Here is a 16,498-nt window from a genome sequence, read left to right on the forward strand (position 1 = left end):
GACAGTCTACAAGAATTACATGGGAAAAGATACTACACTGGATATACAAATGAAACTAGCAGATGTCTCAATAATTAAAAAGGATATACAAAGAACAAACAGTAACAAATTAATATGTCATCATCTCTGGTAACCCTTAAGAGACTTTTGCTGATCAAGACTGAATGGCAAGGCATTAAAGATTTGTTTATAAATAAGAGTTGGGATATAGGAAGATAAGATCATTTGTTGTACAGTATTTCAAGAGAAGATGATAAGATACTAAAATTGTTTATATTTCTGTGATGAGGGGGAAAGTCATTTCTATATATTTTTGTTTGTTACTGTATTCTTAATTTTTTCCTTTCTTTTCTATTTTTTTCTTTTCTGCACTATTTTTTCACTTTTTGAGTTTGTATTAGTTTTATCTTTTTAATCGTAATGCTTAATACAATTACTAAAAAGTTATATTTATTAATCCAGTATGCCTTATGTTTTTCTTCTCTTGACCTACTCTGGTCTCAAGCTTAGATTCATTTACATCATTTGAAATGAATCTAAGAGAAAAAGACTAATTGCCAGTTTTCTGAGATGCTCCTCGCTATGCTCAGTCATTTTTGATCAATGTCATGCTGCCTAATTTTTTTCCCTCCAGATATTGCAGAGCTCCTGGCAGCTTTGGAAGTGTGGAAGATGATAAGGGATGCTGGAATCATCCAGCATCCTCTATAGTTCCCATTGCCTATTGATGCCCAACAGAATAGAGGGAATGGTGCAAATTAATCTCTATTTACAATATACTGTTACTGGTACATGAATCCTATGCAAGATCAATCTAGTTTCAGATGACGCTGTGCACAGCATTTTTGCCCAATATAGATTCCTGCTGAAGAAAGATTGGGGAAGTCCTCTTGGCTGCAGCTTAACTCCAGGAGCATTTCCATTATTGTATAATACTTTTCTGCCTAAACACCTTTCCCTAACACTTCGCTTGGAGCCACCAGACAAAAGCATTTATCCCACTTTTATAACAAGGTACAACAGGGCAGAGTTTGCATTCCTGCTGACAAAATCCACAGCAACTCCAAGGTGCAAAAGATAAGTAGGATACCAAGTAGAAAGCTGCACCCTTTCCTTCACCAACGAGCAGCTGAGACAAAAGTTACTGTCTTACTGCAAGCAAAAGTATCTATATCACAATTACTGTAGTTCATGGATAGACTTGAATCTTGTGGTAGAGACAGCTGTGTAACAACAGCAACAAGACCACTGCTGCTCTGCCAAAGCAGCAGAATGGCTCAACCTTTGCAAGAAGTTTGGAATTCTCAAATAACTCTAACTTTTCCAGACAGCACCAGGAAATTGAATTTTGGATGTAAAATTGCCTTGCTTCATGGATAACCAACTTCTGCCCAAGTTATGCAACACCTGTCAACAACTGTCCTGGATAATTTGATAATAGACAAACTATAACAGCATTATAAATACATTATTTTTTTTGGAGCAGAGCAAAAATCGGTCCTTAACTTAAGCCAGCATCTTAAGCAATCGGTACTTAACTTAAGCCAGCATTGTCCTTCTCTGTCTTATCCACGTACATTTTTTTTAGAATTGCTGAGTCTAATCAACTAAAATCAAGTGAACACCAACAAGCCAAGATCTACAATCTTGCTTTGTTTTTTACTGTATTTGATCGTGCAGTTACTGCTATTGAGCCGGGTACCATCTATTCTATACCTGTCCATTTGGTTTTTCTTATTTAAATGTAGAACCTTACTTTTTTCACTACTGAATTTCATTTTGTTAAATAGGGCCTTTCTTCTGGAGTGTCAGTTATTCCTGCCAGCTTGGTGTTGTTTGAAAATTTGATGAGTTCCCCTTCTATCCCTTTGTCAAAATCTCTGATGAAGATATTGAAGAGTAGACTCTTGGGGTAACCCACTACGTACTTTCCTCCATGTAGATGCAGTTCCATTAAGGACTACACATTGAGTGCAGTCGGTCAGCCAGTCATTTCAAACATGACTCTTCAAACTGTACATACTGGATCACTGATTACCACAAGATAGGAGTATTTGTTATAGAAGCCACAGGCAAATTAATGGGCTACCAGTAGTTATAAGAGTTCGTTTAGTGACAGTTCAAAGTTACAATGGCAGTGAAAAAAGTGACATGACCCTTTTCACATTTATGACCATTGCAGCATCCCCATGGTCATGTAATCAAAACTCAAGATGCTTGGTGCTTGGCAACTGACTCATATTTATAACAGTTGCCATGTCCCGGGGTCATGTGATCACCTTTTGCCACCTTCTGACAAGCAAAGTCAATGGAGACACTAGATTCACTAAGCAACCATGTTACTAACTTAACAACTGCAGTGATTCACTTAGCAACTATGGGAAGAAAGGCTGTAAAATAGGGCAAAATTCATTTAATAAATGTTGTGGTTAGCAACAGAAATTTGGGGCTCAACTGAGGTCATAAATCTAGGACTAACTATATTAGTAGCACATTTTGATTGGTAATTGCAGTCTTTAAATGTTCTTAGTTGATTAAAAATCTGATGCTTTAATTTGAACATGTTCCTTCAGTATCAGGCAAGTAATTTTTTTCCTCATGCAATGTGAATTGTCCTTCTTTGCCAGCTGCCTTCCAAATCTTTTCTGGAGGATTCCTCAATTCTCTAGATAAGTGTTTCTTAAACTTTTTTCTCTCCAAAGACTCCTTCCCACTTTAAAAAATTATGGAAAACTTCAAAAGAGCTTTTGTTTGTATTTATCCATATTTACCATATTAAAAATTAAACTTGATGCATTTGCTCCCTTTCCTGCTTGACGTGATTGTTTGATGGGATTTTAATATTGTATTATTTTTCAATAAGGAAATCATTTTGATTTTGTGGGTGCCTGAGAGGTCTTGGGGGGACTCTCAGGGTTTTAGGAGCATACTTTAAGAAGCACTGCTCTAGAGGGATTTTAGAAGGTGGATGTGGATGCGGAAGAGGAAGAATATCTTGAAATGTCATTCATTCATTCCACTCGGATATGTATTTTTGTATATTGTGATTTTGATCTTATCCTGCCCTTTTATCAAAATATACAGCTTCTCAGAAGTATTGAGATTGCACAATTTTAAATAGCTTTTTCAGATTTTTCAGTCTGATAGTTGCCCTTTTAAGCAATAGAAATGTTGTTACAAAACCCCCCTAAAAGGCCATCTGGTAGATATCTAGATTTTTAAAAGCCTGTGAGTTTCAACTCATCATTGTTTTACTGATAGAATTAAAGGTACTGCAGCTTAATTTTGAAAGAGAAATTATTTGCAATTTTTGATGGAGAAAAAAATGACTTTGTGAAGATTTTGTAGAGTAAAAAGTCAGTCAATAATGTTCCTTCAACACCGATAGAGAATAATTGTGTTTTAATCATCTCTCTCAGCATTCAACTCAGGGTTTTAGACAATCACTTTTCCCAAGATTGCAAGGCTGTAGCTGCCATGTGACCCTGAGACACAGTTGTTTTAAAAAGTTACACGAAGGTGTTATGTTTATGCTTGCTCCAAATGTATTTTATAGTCAAACTGAGAGCACTACAGAGTCCAACAATCCGCAATATTCTCAAATTCCTGAGTTGCAAGATTTGTGGATCCGGTATTAGTGAGATTCGCTCACTGGACCAATAGTCAGTCATTTGATACAACAGCCAACCATGTTTAAGCCAAGTATGTAAAAAAGACTCGAAACAATTCTCAATGAGTTTTAAAAAGGAACTCAGAAATTAGAGTAATTCCTAGATTAAAACAGTCTTCCACAGTCTGATTCCACTAGAAGTCTTGGACTATAATTCTCAAAACTCCCAATTCTGATTACCAAAGTACTGAAGATGAGGACTTTTCCCCTTCATTCTAAGAAAGTAACTTTGGGAAAAATATGAACAAAGTATCAACAATTTTAGGTGCAGCAATTCAAATGTTAATTTATGTTTCTTTAAATAACATAGTTTTATGCTTACTATCTAAGGACTTGAATGCATTCACATCCAGAAAAACTTTACTGTAAATAATATAATTTCAAAATAACTTACGTTTTGTTCCCTGCTACTGTTTTTGTTCTTTTCACTTAAAAATACCATGTGTCCTTCCTTAAACTGAACAAAGGCCATTTAAAATTAGATGTGCTTATTTATATATAGTTTTCAGAACTGCTCTTTCATTAAAGCAGAATTTTAAGTTCATTGTAGTAAGGCAGCCCATATTAGTATATACTTTAAAGACACAAACAAAAAAATCCCAGACCAAACTGACACTCACATTTACTTATAGATATATTTTTTTTAAAAAAAACAATTTTAAAAAGAGGGGGAGGCATTAACCTTGGCCACTTACTGCACTTGTGAAATTACTGATGACAGCAGGGAAAAAGCAATACTTCTGGGTTCTATAGTGTTCTTCCTTTTCTGCATGGAAATCGTATCTTTGATCTCAATTTGGTCTGTAGCTTCTATTAGCCCCTATAAACCTCAACCAGCATGATCAATGTGGGGTTATATCGTTTGTAATCTTAGACAGCTGAAGAATGCCAAGCCACCTCTTCCCATGATATCAAGCATGATCACTTATCAGATGTGCTAATAAAAGAGGCAGCAGCCCGAACACCCTTTCACCAGACAAACCAGGGGCTCCCATTTTACGTCCTGTTCATTTTATTTTCAATGAAGTTAATTTTGCTAGGCATTTCCACACACTTATTCGTCCAGAAGACAATACTTGTAATGAAACATCTAAGATGCAGCAGTCCCTAGATTCAATTCAGCTGTATGGCAGAAATCCTTCTGAATGCAAGCCAGTTTACTAGCTCATAGGACAAAGACAAACAAGAGAACAGAGACTCCAAGTAGCCCAGAAGGTTCAAAATCAGATAATAACCGAAACACAGAATATCAAACTTAATTTTATGGCTCTTCGGGTTCTGAGCCCAGTGGGAAAGTATTCCAGTTTCTGATGTGTTCCCTGAAATTACCAGGCTGAGAATTCCTTACTTCTAGCAACCTCTAGATGCCTTGGTTTACAGTCCTTAACATTTCCAAACTGTCCAAACATACGGTTGAGGGAGACTCCTTTTTCCTCATGAAAACTTCATTACAGTTTAGACAATACAGTAATCTTTAGATGATAGTAGAAAAATATTCCAGAGTATCTTTAGGTGCAACGTAGGTTTAAGAGCTAAAAGAATATCTGATCATGTATTTTATTTACAGCAACAAGATAAAGCATACAGTAATCTTATGTGTATGTTTGTGTGTATACAGACAAACATATATTTGTTTATAAAAGTATGCATATATCTCCAGATATCTTATGAAACCAAATAATCAAGGCAATGATGAATGCAATTATCAATGTTTTAATGAGAATCCTATTTTGTTTGCCTGGACATCAGAAGTTCAAAAGGGCAGATTGCCGGCACCAGCCTTAGATATTCCCGCACCTGTTTCAAAAAGCTGAGGTCTCATTTGCAAAATGCTTCATGCTTTAAAGGATTTTTTCAGCAAGACAGAATTGATGAATTCTTAGTCATAGTAGGGCATCAGAAGGGATAATGACTAAAACCAACAAACCAAAGTATTTCGCCAGTTTTATTCTTGTCAAGCATGCCACATGTTCACACTACAATGAACAACTACTGAATTTCAAAGAAATAAGCCAGTATATTTCTTTCTTCTGTATTCAAGAATTAGACACAGAATTGTGATTTTATGAATATCACAGCATCTAGTAGTTAGCATAGAGGGGAAGGCTCAGCCCCAAGTAAATAAGAGTTTTTTTTCCAATTTTTTTGCAAAAGCAACCCACTCTATACACATAAGTTTTAGGAACTAGCACAATCTTGAAAGGCATCATGTTATACCCATTTTATATTGTAAAACTACTGCCTTATAGCACATTTTATATTATACAATGGATATAGAATGGTGTCTATATTACATTTTATTTATTAAGGGGAGAATATCTAAAGCATGCTGACTGGTTAATTCTCGGAGTTGAATCCACAAATTTTAAAATTGTCAAATCTGAAAAACACTGATCTAAAGCATCTGTGTGGAAGTTATCTAGACTGGATATATGAATAACACCAACAGATTTTATTAACAGCAAGATTATTTTATGAATCAAGACCCTTTGTTAATTTCTTGTTTTCTTCCTTAAGTCCTCAAGTTATCTCATACTGCAATAATTAGTTGCTTAATTAGAATAATATCAAAACAATGTCTGCTGTACACACAGCCAATGGACAACTCTCCTCTGAATGATTCTCATCTTTCCAGTTTTTGAACCTGTTTTAAAGATAGTATAATCAGCTAGATTTCTGCATTGCAGCTTAGTCCCAGATCCTGTATTGCCAGGAGCCACTTTTCGTATTAGTCACACAATGTAAGAAGGTCACATCACTACAATATTGAAGTAGTTGCTTTAATCACTTTGTGAAGCACCCTAGGATGCATTTTATAAAGAATTGTAAAACATTTACATTTTAAAAATCATTTACAGAATTTGCAATCAACTATTTCAAAGTGCTCATTTAAGGTCAATCATATGGCCATATGCAGCTGCTTTATATTGAATAAAACCTAGTCCATAATTGTCTATGGAAATTAGCACGTGTTCAGTAGAATTACAGGAAAATGATACCTTCCATCAGTTACTACCTGATTTTTATAACCACATTGGAAATTTTTATTAAAGAATTAGATGTCCGCCACTAAATCAATAAATACATGGAGCATGTATTCTCAAGCATCATTTGCTTTCAAATCCTCACAATTGGTTCTGTCTTATTACACAAATATTCATTTGATTTGCATTAGTATATGAGGTTAAAAATATATTATTTTCCAGGGAGCACCATCATGCTTCCTAATCTGGATGATGAAATGTCTGCAAGCAAACTACCAAACTCACAAAGCACCAAGACTCGGCAGTTCAACCCTGGGCTACAGATACTCTCTTCTATTCGAATATTGTTTTCCTTTCATTATTACAGATCTATGCATGACATTCTTCTCTGCATCTTCACTCAGGAGAAAAAGAAAGTAAAAATCTTCCCATGACTAGCAGAATGGCCAAGATGCATGACAGTTAAATAATACTGGAGTGCTATTCAGTTCCAAAGAAATGTAAGCCATGCATTATATAGATTAAGGCTTTCATTTGCAGTTAATTTTCCAGGAGAAAATACATATGCAAATACATACATAAGACAGACAGAGCAAAATATATGAGTATAAAAAAACAATTCAATTCAGATCAATCCACAATATCAATAAAAGGATCTTAATTTACATCTAAACTTATCTTTCTCAAAATGGCTGTTCTCTTTTGATTCTCCAACCTTCTTCAATGGTAAGGATCTATTTTTAACCTTGTAGGTTCAGTCTGGAGTGCCAGAGGTTAAATCAGGCTAGAAAATGAGAGACCCTGGATTCTAGTCCTGCCTTAGGGAAGGAGCAGTTGGGTGATTCTGAGCCAGTTGTTCTCTTTCAGCCTTAGGAAGGAAGCAATGGCAAACCTATTCTGAAATCTTGCCAAGAAAACTTTTTTTCTTTAAAAAAAAAACTATGATGGAGAAAAGGATTGCCCTTTTTGTAGTGGCAAAGGATCTTCTCTGTTTTGTTGCTTATTCAGTCAGTTTCGAATTCAGCACTAAACCGCTACATCAAACTGGTTCTCTTTCTTATATGAACTCATGACCTGTATTAAGAGATGCTTCTGGATAAAGCTTCTGGCTGTTGGGCATTTTTCCAGTTAAACAACCAGAGTTGGAAGACTCATAGTCAATTGTATGCTGAAAAAGATCCAAATATCCTCAGCCCCCAAATTTTTAAATGTCCTTAGCATTATTATTTTTAAAATTCAGAGGGGTTAGAAATTTGCCTCCAAAACTGGGCGGATATCCCAGATCTAAACATTCATCATGGGAGGAGTTCCCTCTGGGGAAGATGGATGTTGTTTTTGACTCTTAGTCAATGCATAACGTGCAAGAGAAGCTCTCAAAAGAGGTTGTCATTTTTTTCTGTTTTGTCGCCTCCCAAAATCACTTACCTAAAGTGAAAATGAAAATATTTTTTTCATTTCCAAAAGAAGCTCCAATGATCCACAGCACATTTTTAATAAAATGATTCCTGAATGTTACTTCTTTTTTGGAATAAAGAACATGACCTATCATTTTCTTTTTAATGTACTGAAGAGAGAAGCAAAATTCTTAATCAGAATAACTAGGAAGTAAGATTTAATGTTTCCTAGTTCATACAGAAATCTTGTTTTAACTCAGTGTGAACAGTTTGCATTTTCTGGAAAGTAAAAATAAACAAGGGAGAAAGAACAAGCTGCTAGTTTTTCTGAATATGAGGAGAACAAGAATGGGAGAGCAGAATATAGGCTCCAAAGAGACTAAAATTGAGTCATAATGGAGCTTGTTTCAAAAAGAAAAAAAAATGATCAAAACAGACAGGAAAAAGGTGACAAGGTTCAGTATACTGTGGATGGAATACAGCTAAGTTTTCACACCATCAATTATAATTCTGCTTAGAGAGGAAAAGCAATGTTTTAATACTTAAGTGCCTTTCATCTGCAATCTTCCTTCCCTACTGACTTTCTCTTAAAACAGTGATATTCTTTCAGCAATAATAAAAATAAATTCTTTAAAAGCATTTTGTTCCTCTGGTATTTTTGGCAATGATCTAAACATTTAAGGAATTTTGATTCAAATAGGGTTTGGGCATGCCACAAGTAATTTGGGTCCTTCCTTCCTTCCTTCCTTCCTTCCTTCCTTCCTTCCTTCCGATTTTGGAAATGGGTTGTGATATTCAAAAAAAGCACAAATCTGAGATTTTAATGGAATTCTGGCCAGTTCTTTCTAAGCCATGGCATGTTGCCATCCTAACTGCAAGAACTGCAAAGATCTTTTGGGTGGGTTTCTTGCATTTTTCATTGTATTTTTATAAGCCCTGGCATTCCCATAAAAATTCAAATCCCTTTCCTCCTATGTCTGGGCGGTGCCACTCCAGCTACATACCAACAACCTTCACAGCTTGAATAGCAGGAAATAAAAGGAATGGTTCTGTACAGAAAAACAACTTCAAGAATGTGAAATGTGCTGTAATTAACACGTTAATCCTTAGGTTACACATCTATCTAGCTCTGCATAAGCCTATGTATCAAAAGGGAGCAACAAAGACCAAAGTGATAATAACTATCAAATCACCAATGCAAATGTTTTCCACTTTTCTTTTTTCATGACTTTAGTTGCTTTATAACTAGAATCTTATTGTACTGGCAGCAATAATTCGCATATGCTAATTATTTTGTACAGTACTAATTATAGTACTAGTTACTACAGTACTGGAATGGTTTTGTTCTTGTTGTTAATAAGAACAAAACGTACAATACCCTTGTGTGCTAGTGGAAGACAAATGATGAGACATCGTGAACCCTATTTACGAAATTGTTAAATTTCCACTTTTGTCAAAAAGAAAATACGAAATATTTTCATGACCAGGCACACACGTTAACAGACTTACCTTCCTTCGTTAACCTTTACTTTGTCTCCAAGGCATTTGAAGTTTTCAATGTAACCATTACTGCAGTTGATATGACGCCAATCTGGTTTACATATGTCCAGAAAATGAGGTCTCAATCTACCTATTGAATATTTGGCAATGTCTGTCAAAGATTGGCTAACAGCTGCACCAAAAAGGAATGTCCCCAGAGCCTTGTAAATAGCAGCAACGTAGTTATTTCTCACAAATGAATTAGAGTGCAAACAGTTGTGATATACCGAAAGGGCCTCTCCTATGATTATCTGGAACAAAAAAGAAAAGAATGTTTTAAAAATTACAACACAAGTAAGAACACACTGCACACTCAAGTCTGTACATGGGCTTCCATTTAATTAGGTAACAATTAAGCCTATAAAGGTTCTATAAAAACAATTTTATAGAACCTTTAGATGACTGGTTCAAAGAGTAATCAAAAACAAAGTGAAGGAAATATAAACTTTCATTTTTTTTTGTTCCTGTCTGGGTTTTAATGAACAGATAACATGAATTAGAAATCTTCCCCTCTATCCTTACCACCAGACAAAACACTGATTCCCAGAAAATCCAGCAATGGTACCATACGCAAGGAACACATTTAACTTTTCATCAAATTTCCACTCATTCTTAACCTTTTACTCAAAAGAAATGGTTTCTTTGCCAAGAACATGTTCGTTCTGGAAATTCAGGAACCAAGTGAAAGGGCTAGACAACAATGTTCTCGCCAGAAATGTTAAAGGCCAACTTTTAAACATGGGAACCTCCCAGCTTTCAGCTAGATGGAATCTTTTAAACCGGACACGCTTCCTTCAGAATATAATGGTTTCCTAAAACAAAAACAAAGGTGCCAAAGGTGGAAATTTAGAATTATGGAAAATAACATTTTATAATGTTGGTTATAGTATAGTATTCAGCTTGACTTGAAGGATTTGTGCCTATCTATTATAACTTTAGTTATAATAATACGTGGATTGTTAATTATAAAATGATGATAAAATTAACTTTTATCATCCATATATTTCTCATAAATTGCCTTGACGGAGTTTTGTTCTTGAAAGTGATCTACTTCAAGGATCATTTAATAATACTAACTTTGTATACGATGGCTTAGTAAGTAAGTGGTAGTCCAGGAAATACTGATATCTGATTGAATTACACAAAAGCTCTTCCACAGAGTTTTCAAAAGCTCTATGGAAAATGGGAACAATTGTCCTGGGCTCACATATAAAGGCAGCAACGTCAGCACTAGCTAACAACCAGCATAGAGTAGTCCATTTCCTTTATTATTCTCAGGGTTAAAGTAGATGGTAAACCATCTTGGGAACATCTTCTCAAGGAGTTTCATTACATTTCTAGGCAAAACCACTTCTTAGAGAAGCTATTATGTTTTATATGTGACTTCATGGAACTTTACAGAATGGACAAGATATTTAATTTTGTCCCGAAATATTATTTATAGCTTAAATTATCTGGATTCTTTTCAATCTGGCTTCATACCCGGCCACAGCACGGAAACTGCTTCGGTCGCGCTGATGGGCTATCTCTGGCAAGCCAGTGATGGGGTCATTCCTCTATCGTGGTGCTACTTGACCTCTCAGCAGCTTTCAACACCATCGACCATGGTGTCCTACTAGGCCAACTAAGGGAGTTGGGAGTGGGAGGCACCTTGTTACGGTGGTTCTCCTCTTATCTCTCTGGTCAGTCACCAGAAATCAACCCCTAGGCCCCTTGTTTGTGGGGTGCCTCAGGGCTCAGTCCTCTCCCCCCTTCTATTTAACATCTACATGAAACCGCTGGGGGAGATCATCAAACGATACGGGGTGGGATATCAGCAGTATGCCGATGATACCCAGCTGTATATCTCCACCCCGCATCATTTCAGTGAAGCAGTGGATGTGATGTGCCAGTGCCTGGAGGCTGTGAGAGTCTGGATGGGACTAAACAGGCTCAGACTTAACCCAGACAAGACCGAGTGGCTGTGGGTATTGCCTCCCAAGGACCATGTCGATTGTCCATCCTTAATCCTGGGGGGGGGGAAGTTGCCCCCCTCAGAACGGGTTTGCAATTTGGGTGTCCTCCTTGATCCACAGCTGAGATTAGAGCAACATCTGGCAGCTGTGGCTAAGGGGACCTTTGTACAGATTCGCCTTGTACACCAATTGCAACCCTATCTGGATCGGGAGGCTCTTCTCAGTGTCACTCATGCCCTTGTCACCTCATGGTTGGATTATTGCAACACACTCTACATGGGGCTACTCCTGAAAAGTGTTCGGAGACTACAGTTGGTCCAGAATGCAGCCACTCGAGCAGTCGTGGGTGCACCTAGGTACTCCCATATTACACCAATCCTCCGTGAGCTGCACTGGCTTTCTGTTGGTCTCCAGTCACAATTCAAGGTGTTGGTTATTACCTTTAAAGCCCTATATGGCTTAGGGTCGGGCTATCTTCGAGACCGTCTTCTACCGCATAGCTCCCAATGACCGGTAAGATCCCACAGAGTTGGCCTCCTCCGGATCCTGTCAGCTAAACAATGTCGCCTGGCAGGTCTGCGGGGGAGGCCCTTCTCTGTGGCTGCCCCGGCTCTCTGGAATCACCCACCTCCTGAGGCCAGGACCGCTCCCACCTTACTGGCCTTCCGGAAAATGGTGAAAACCTGGCTTTTCCGGCAGGCTTGGGGCCGTTGATCTCACCACTGCGATCTTGTGAGATCCGGCCATGAGTGGTGTGTATGGGTTTTTAACGTCTCTTATTGTATATTGTTCATACTGTCTTTGGTGTAAGCCGCCCAGAGTCCTCGGAGAGTTGGGCGGCATAGAAATACGAATAATAAAAATACAATAAAATAAAATAAATATATTATGTCATACTTGTTGCATACAGTTTGATTACCACCTTGTCAGTTTCAGGGCAGGGATTTAATTAGCATTATTGTCAGACTATCATTTTGTGGCCACAGAAACTCCTCAGTCCAATCCAGTTAGCAGCATTTTACTCAATGGTTCCATCCAAGCAACTTGTTTAATTGCTGGTATCTATTTCAACCCTTATGCAGGGCTAAACATTTTGAATTAGTTTTGAATTCTTATGTGATTTGCTCATCTCTTTGGTCCATAATTTTAAACAGAAGAAAAACAGGAAGATGAGTTACATGGTTCTTAAATTTAGTGAATTTTATATCACTCTATCAATGTGTGATAAAGGTGACTGGAGATATCAACTGAACTTCAGCGATGTCTACAAACCAGTATCAATGGTAGTAATGGGTAGCTATTTATTGTCTTCAAATGTCTTATGATATGGTGTCCCTTAAAAGTTCTCCCATTTTTCCTGTTGCTCAAAAGTCTTTCACAGAAATAACAGTAGCAACCAAATTCAATATAACCCTTTTATGGATGAGACACCAAGAAGCAGCATCTTGTATCAGGAGCCGTAGAAGTTCCATTTCAGTTTCTAGAATGTTTGATAGACGTCCAGAAGCTAAATGAGTCAAAATGTTATGCTTTATTAGTTGGGGATGTAGAAATAATATTGACTGGAAGGAAAAACATTAAGATTGCCTCTTCATCTTCCCTACGTGTTGAGATATTACAGGCTGCCAGGGTGGAACAGAATCATATATTTCTACAAGATACTGTAGCATACGGGTGTTAAATTTAAGAGCCTTGGTAGTACAGTGGTCTAAGGCACCCTGTTATTAAGCTGGTTATTAAGACCAGCTGCCTGCAATTACTGCAGGTTCGAATCTCGCCAAGGCTCAAGGTTGACTCAGCCTTCCATCCTTTCTAAGGTAGGTAAATTGAGGACCCAGTTGTGGGGGCAATAAGCTGACTTTGTATAAATATACAAAAGGATGAAGGCTATTGCTGAGCACATTGTAAGCCGCCCTGAGTCTCCGGAGAAGGGCGGCATATAAATCAAATTAAAAAAAAAAAAAAAAAGCCCGCGGACCGCATCTAACCCATGGGGTGCTTAGATCTGACCTCACGAGGCCGTCCTGGAAACAGTGAAAATGGGGAGCTGGGGGGGGGGCTATCAAAACAAACAAAATGAAAGGAGAAATGTTTCCCCTTTTGCATTTGAGCATGCAAGAAGGGACAGGAAGGGAGAAAGGAAAAGAAAAAGAAAAAGAAGGGAAGATGGGAAGAGAGTAAGGAAGGAAAAATAAGGAAAGAGGGGAAGGAAGAAGAAAGGAGAATGAAGAGGGAAGGAAAAAGAAAAAGGAAAGAAGGAAGGAAGATTATGGTGAGTGAAGGTCTCAGGGAAGTCCTGCCTTTAGCACTTGGCCACCACAGGTGCCCACCCTACACAAGTGACATCAAGCTGGCCATGCCCACCTCCAGCTCTCCAAGGTCAAACACAACCCTGATGTGGCCCTCAATGAAATAGAGTTTGACATGTCTGCTGTAGCATATTCAGCTACAGCAATCTTCATTAAAAGGCATATGTGCCTATGTAGGTAATCACAAGACATGATTTCTATTATGCCCCATGAAGTGTTCTTTTTACAGCTTGTCAAAATTTAACAATGTGGCTACTCACTGAATTAATAATAGTGTTCTTATTATATCTGTGCTGCAATGTTTATAATAATATGTCTCACTATGAAATATTGCTTTTAAAGATCCTAAGGAGTGAGTAGGCCTAGCTTCCTTTATAACCCATTACTGAGTGATTCCCTGGAATCTACTTGCTTTCTGAGAGCTTGATGCTGAAAATAAGGTTATGAGCCAGCAAGAACTAAAAATGTCACCATCTCAGATAACAGCGTATAATTTGTTCAGTAAGGCATAACATATCTGAACTTAGGTGTGTCATGGAACAGAGGTAGCCTAGGTTTGCTGAAAATACTTAGTAATTGGGTTTCTCAGGCTACAAAAGATCAATACCAAAATATTTTATGGACATTTCACTCCATGTGGCAGCAAGAGTTTGTCAGTCCAGTTATTCAATCTGATTAAGAACATACATATCTGAACTTCAAAACTTAATACTTTTCTTGTTATCATGGTCATTCAGATTTTAGCAGCCCAAATATAGTTTGCCTACTTTCATTTCATTTTGAAAAATACTTGATCTTGCTTTTTCCATCTTCATGATGTCTACATTTAAAGGCTTTTTACTTAGTTAACTGCTACAATCTATTGTTCACAAAATGCATCTGATTTTCAGAGGCGGAACAGTCAAAAAGCCAGTTCTAGGCATTGAGATATATTTTCCATTAAGTAGAATACAATATGTACTAAATATATAGATTAGATAGTTAATAAGACTGGAAAAATCCAGACTGGAAGACATCTGTGTTTAAAAATGTATATTTGGGGGGTGGGGGTATGTGTGGAATAAGGTTAGAATGATTTCTCCATTTATGTGCTTCATATTCCACACAGGTCTAGGTGCTTGCTTTTTAATAAAAATAAAACCACAACAAATTATTGGATTATTCTTCAAGCTCTCCAGATGACAATTAAATTACCTAATTCTGATTTATTTTCTACCCAACATATATATGAAGCTAAACATAATGAAATGCCTGTACTTATTCATTTATTCATTTATTTATTTATTAACTTACTTATTCAATTTCTATAGCAATTTCTAAGCAGTCTTGGACTAACATACTAAATTTCACTGTTTTGAATTATTTTAATACAGTTTAAGTTTTTTTCTATTATACAATTCTACACAAAAGTTTAGGCACACCTAATAAAATTATATATTTCAATGAATTTGTAAGTAAACAGAATTTGACAAAACTTGTACATGAAACAAAGGTAAATGTGACATCTTTCTATAAATCTGAATACATGCTATTTTTTATAAACAGTCATTACTTTATTCAAAATAAGAAAATAGTGCCTATAGCAAGTGCAATAATCTGATTGACACTCCTTCGATTTTTACCACCTCCTTTGGCAAAAATCAATAGTTCCTGAAAAGGAAAAGAGGTTGGATATTTCAAGACAAGGATTTGGAACATCCATAAAGTACTTAAAGGGGGGGGAATCAAAGTTTTGGAATGTCTTCATATTCCTCCATCTTGAATAATATTCAAAATAATATTTGAATAATATTGAATAATATTCAAAACCTGTAGGATCTCTCAAACAAGCAATGCATGCAAGGACACATTAAAATATTTTTAAACTTGGGAAGAAGCGGGGGGTGGGGGGACTAAAATGCAAAACCAGAATGATTTGGAAACTATTTATTTCTGATAAAAGGGGTACAATAAAGTACTGACAGAAAGGGTGGCCAGTTTTCCATATCTGCCATATTCATTGTTTTCTTATTTGGAATCTGTAAACAACTGCACATAAATAGTAAGTATGCATTTACATTTGAGTAAATGCATACTTGACTTTGTACTGTATGTCAGTTTCTGTTTACCCAGGGATTCCCTGAAACATACAGTTTAATCAGGGATGCCTGAACTTTTTCATAAAACCATATTTCCTCTGCTTATATAGTTTGAATGAGTCTTTGATAGGACAACATTACACTATAAGTCAAGAAGACTAGCATTTTTTTTAGAAATTCAGTTTTCAACAAAATATGAATACAGAAAATCAGGTGAAAATCCATCAAACGGCTTTTTATAAATGCTTAGTGAGTTGGAACAAACAAGGCAAATCTTTTCCTTTTTAGTTAATGTGGTCATGAACCTTGAGAAGACCCTTGACTAAAATGGTTTGAAACTACTTTTAGAATAAGTCACTAGTAAAATAGCAAGAATTGTGTTCTGGGAACTACTGAAATCAAGCTATTTTTAGTTAAACTCAAAATAGAACAAGAACAGAAATCAGAAGGAAAGATTAATCCATTCACTTATGCTACATTTCTGCTGCAAAAATGTAAATCATATTATTTTAAATTATCGACAGCCACTTTTCCCACATCTTAAAAAGGCAGTAATAAATCCCTTTCAA

The 16,498-nt window shown here is 36.5% G+C and overlaps 1 protein-coding gene across 4 annotated transcripts in view; it reads right to left on the bottom strand.

The window, feature by feature from the left end:
- PLPP1 (phospholipid phosphatase 1) overlaps positions 1-16,498 on the bottom strand; it is an 81,157-nt gene that overhangs the window by 27,012 nt on the left and 37,647 nt on the right. For all 4 annotated transcript variants that reach the window (XM_034440881.3, XM_034440880.3, XM_034440882.3 and 1 more), the window contains exon 3: positions 9,558-9,838. In XM_034440881.3, coding sequence (XP_034296772.2) covers positions 9,558-9,838 — 281 coding nt within the window. The remainder of the gene's footprint in view (positions 1-9,557; positions 9,839-16,498) is intronic.

This window comes from Pantherophis guttatus, chromosome 2 (genome assembly GCF_059756535.1).
Source record: "Pantherophis guttatus breed Tessera chromosome 2, ASM5975653v1, whole genome shotgun sequence".
Lineage (NCBI taxonomy): Eukaryota > Metazoa > Chordata > Lepidosauria > Squamata > Colubridae > Pantherophis > Pantherophis guttatus.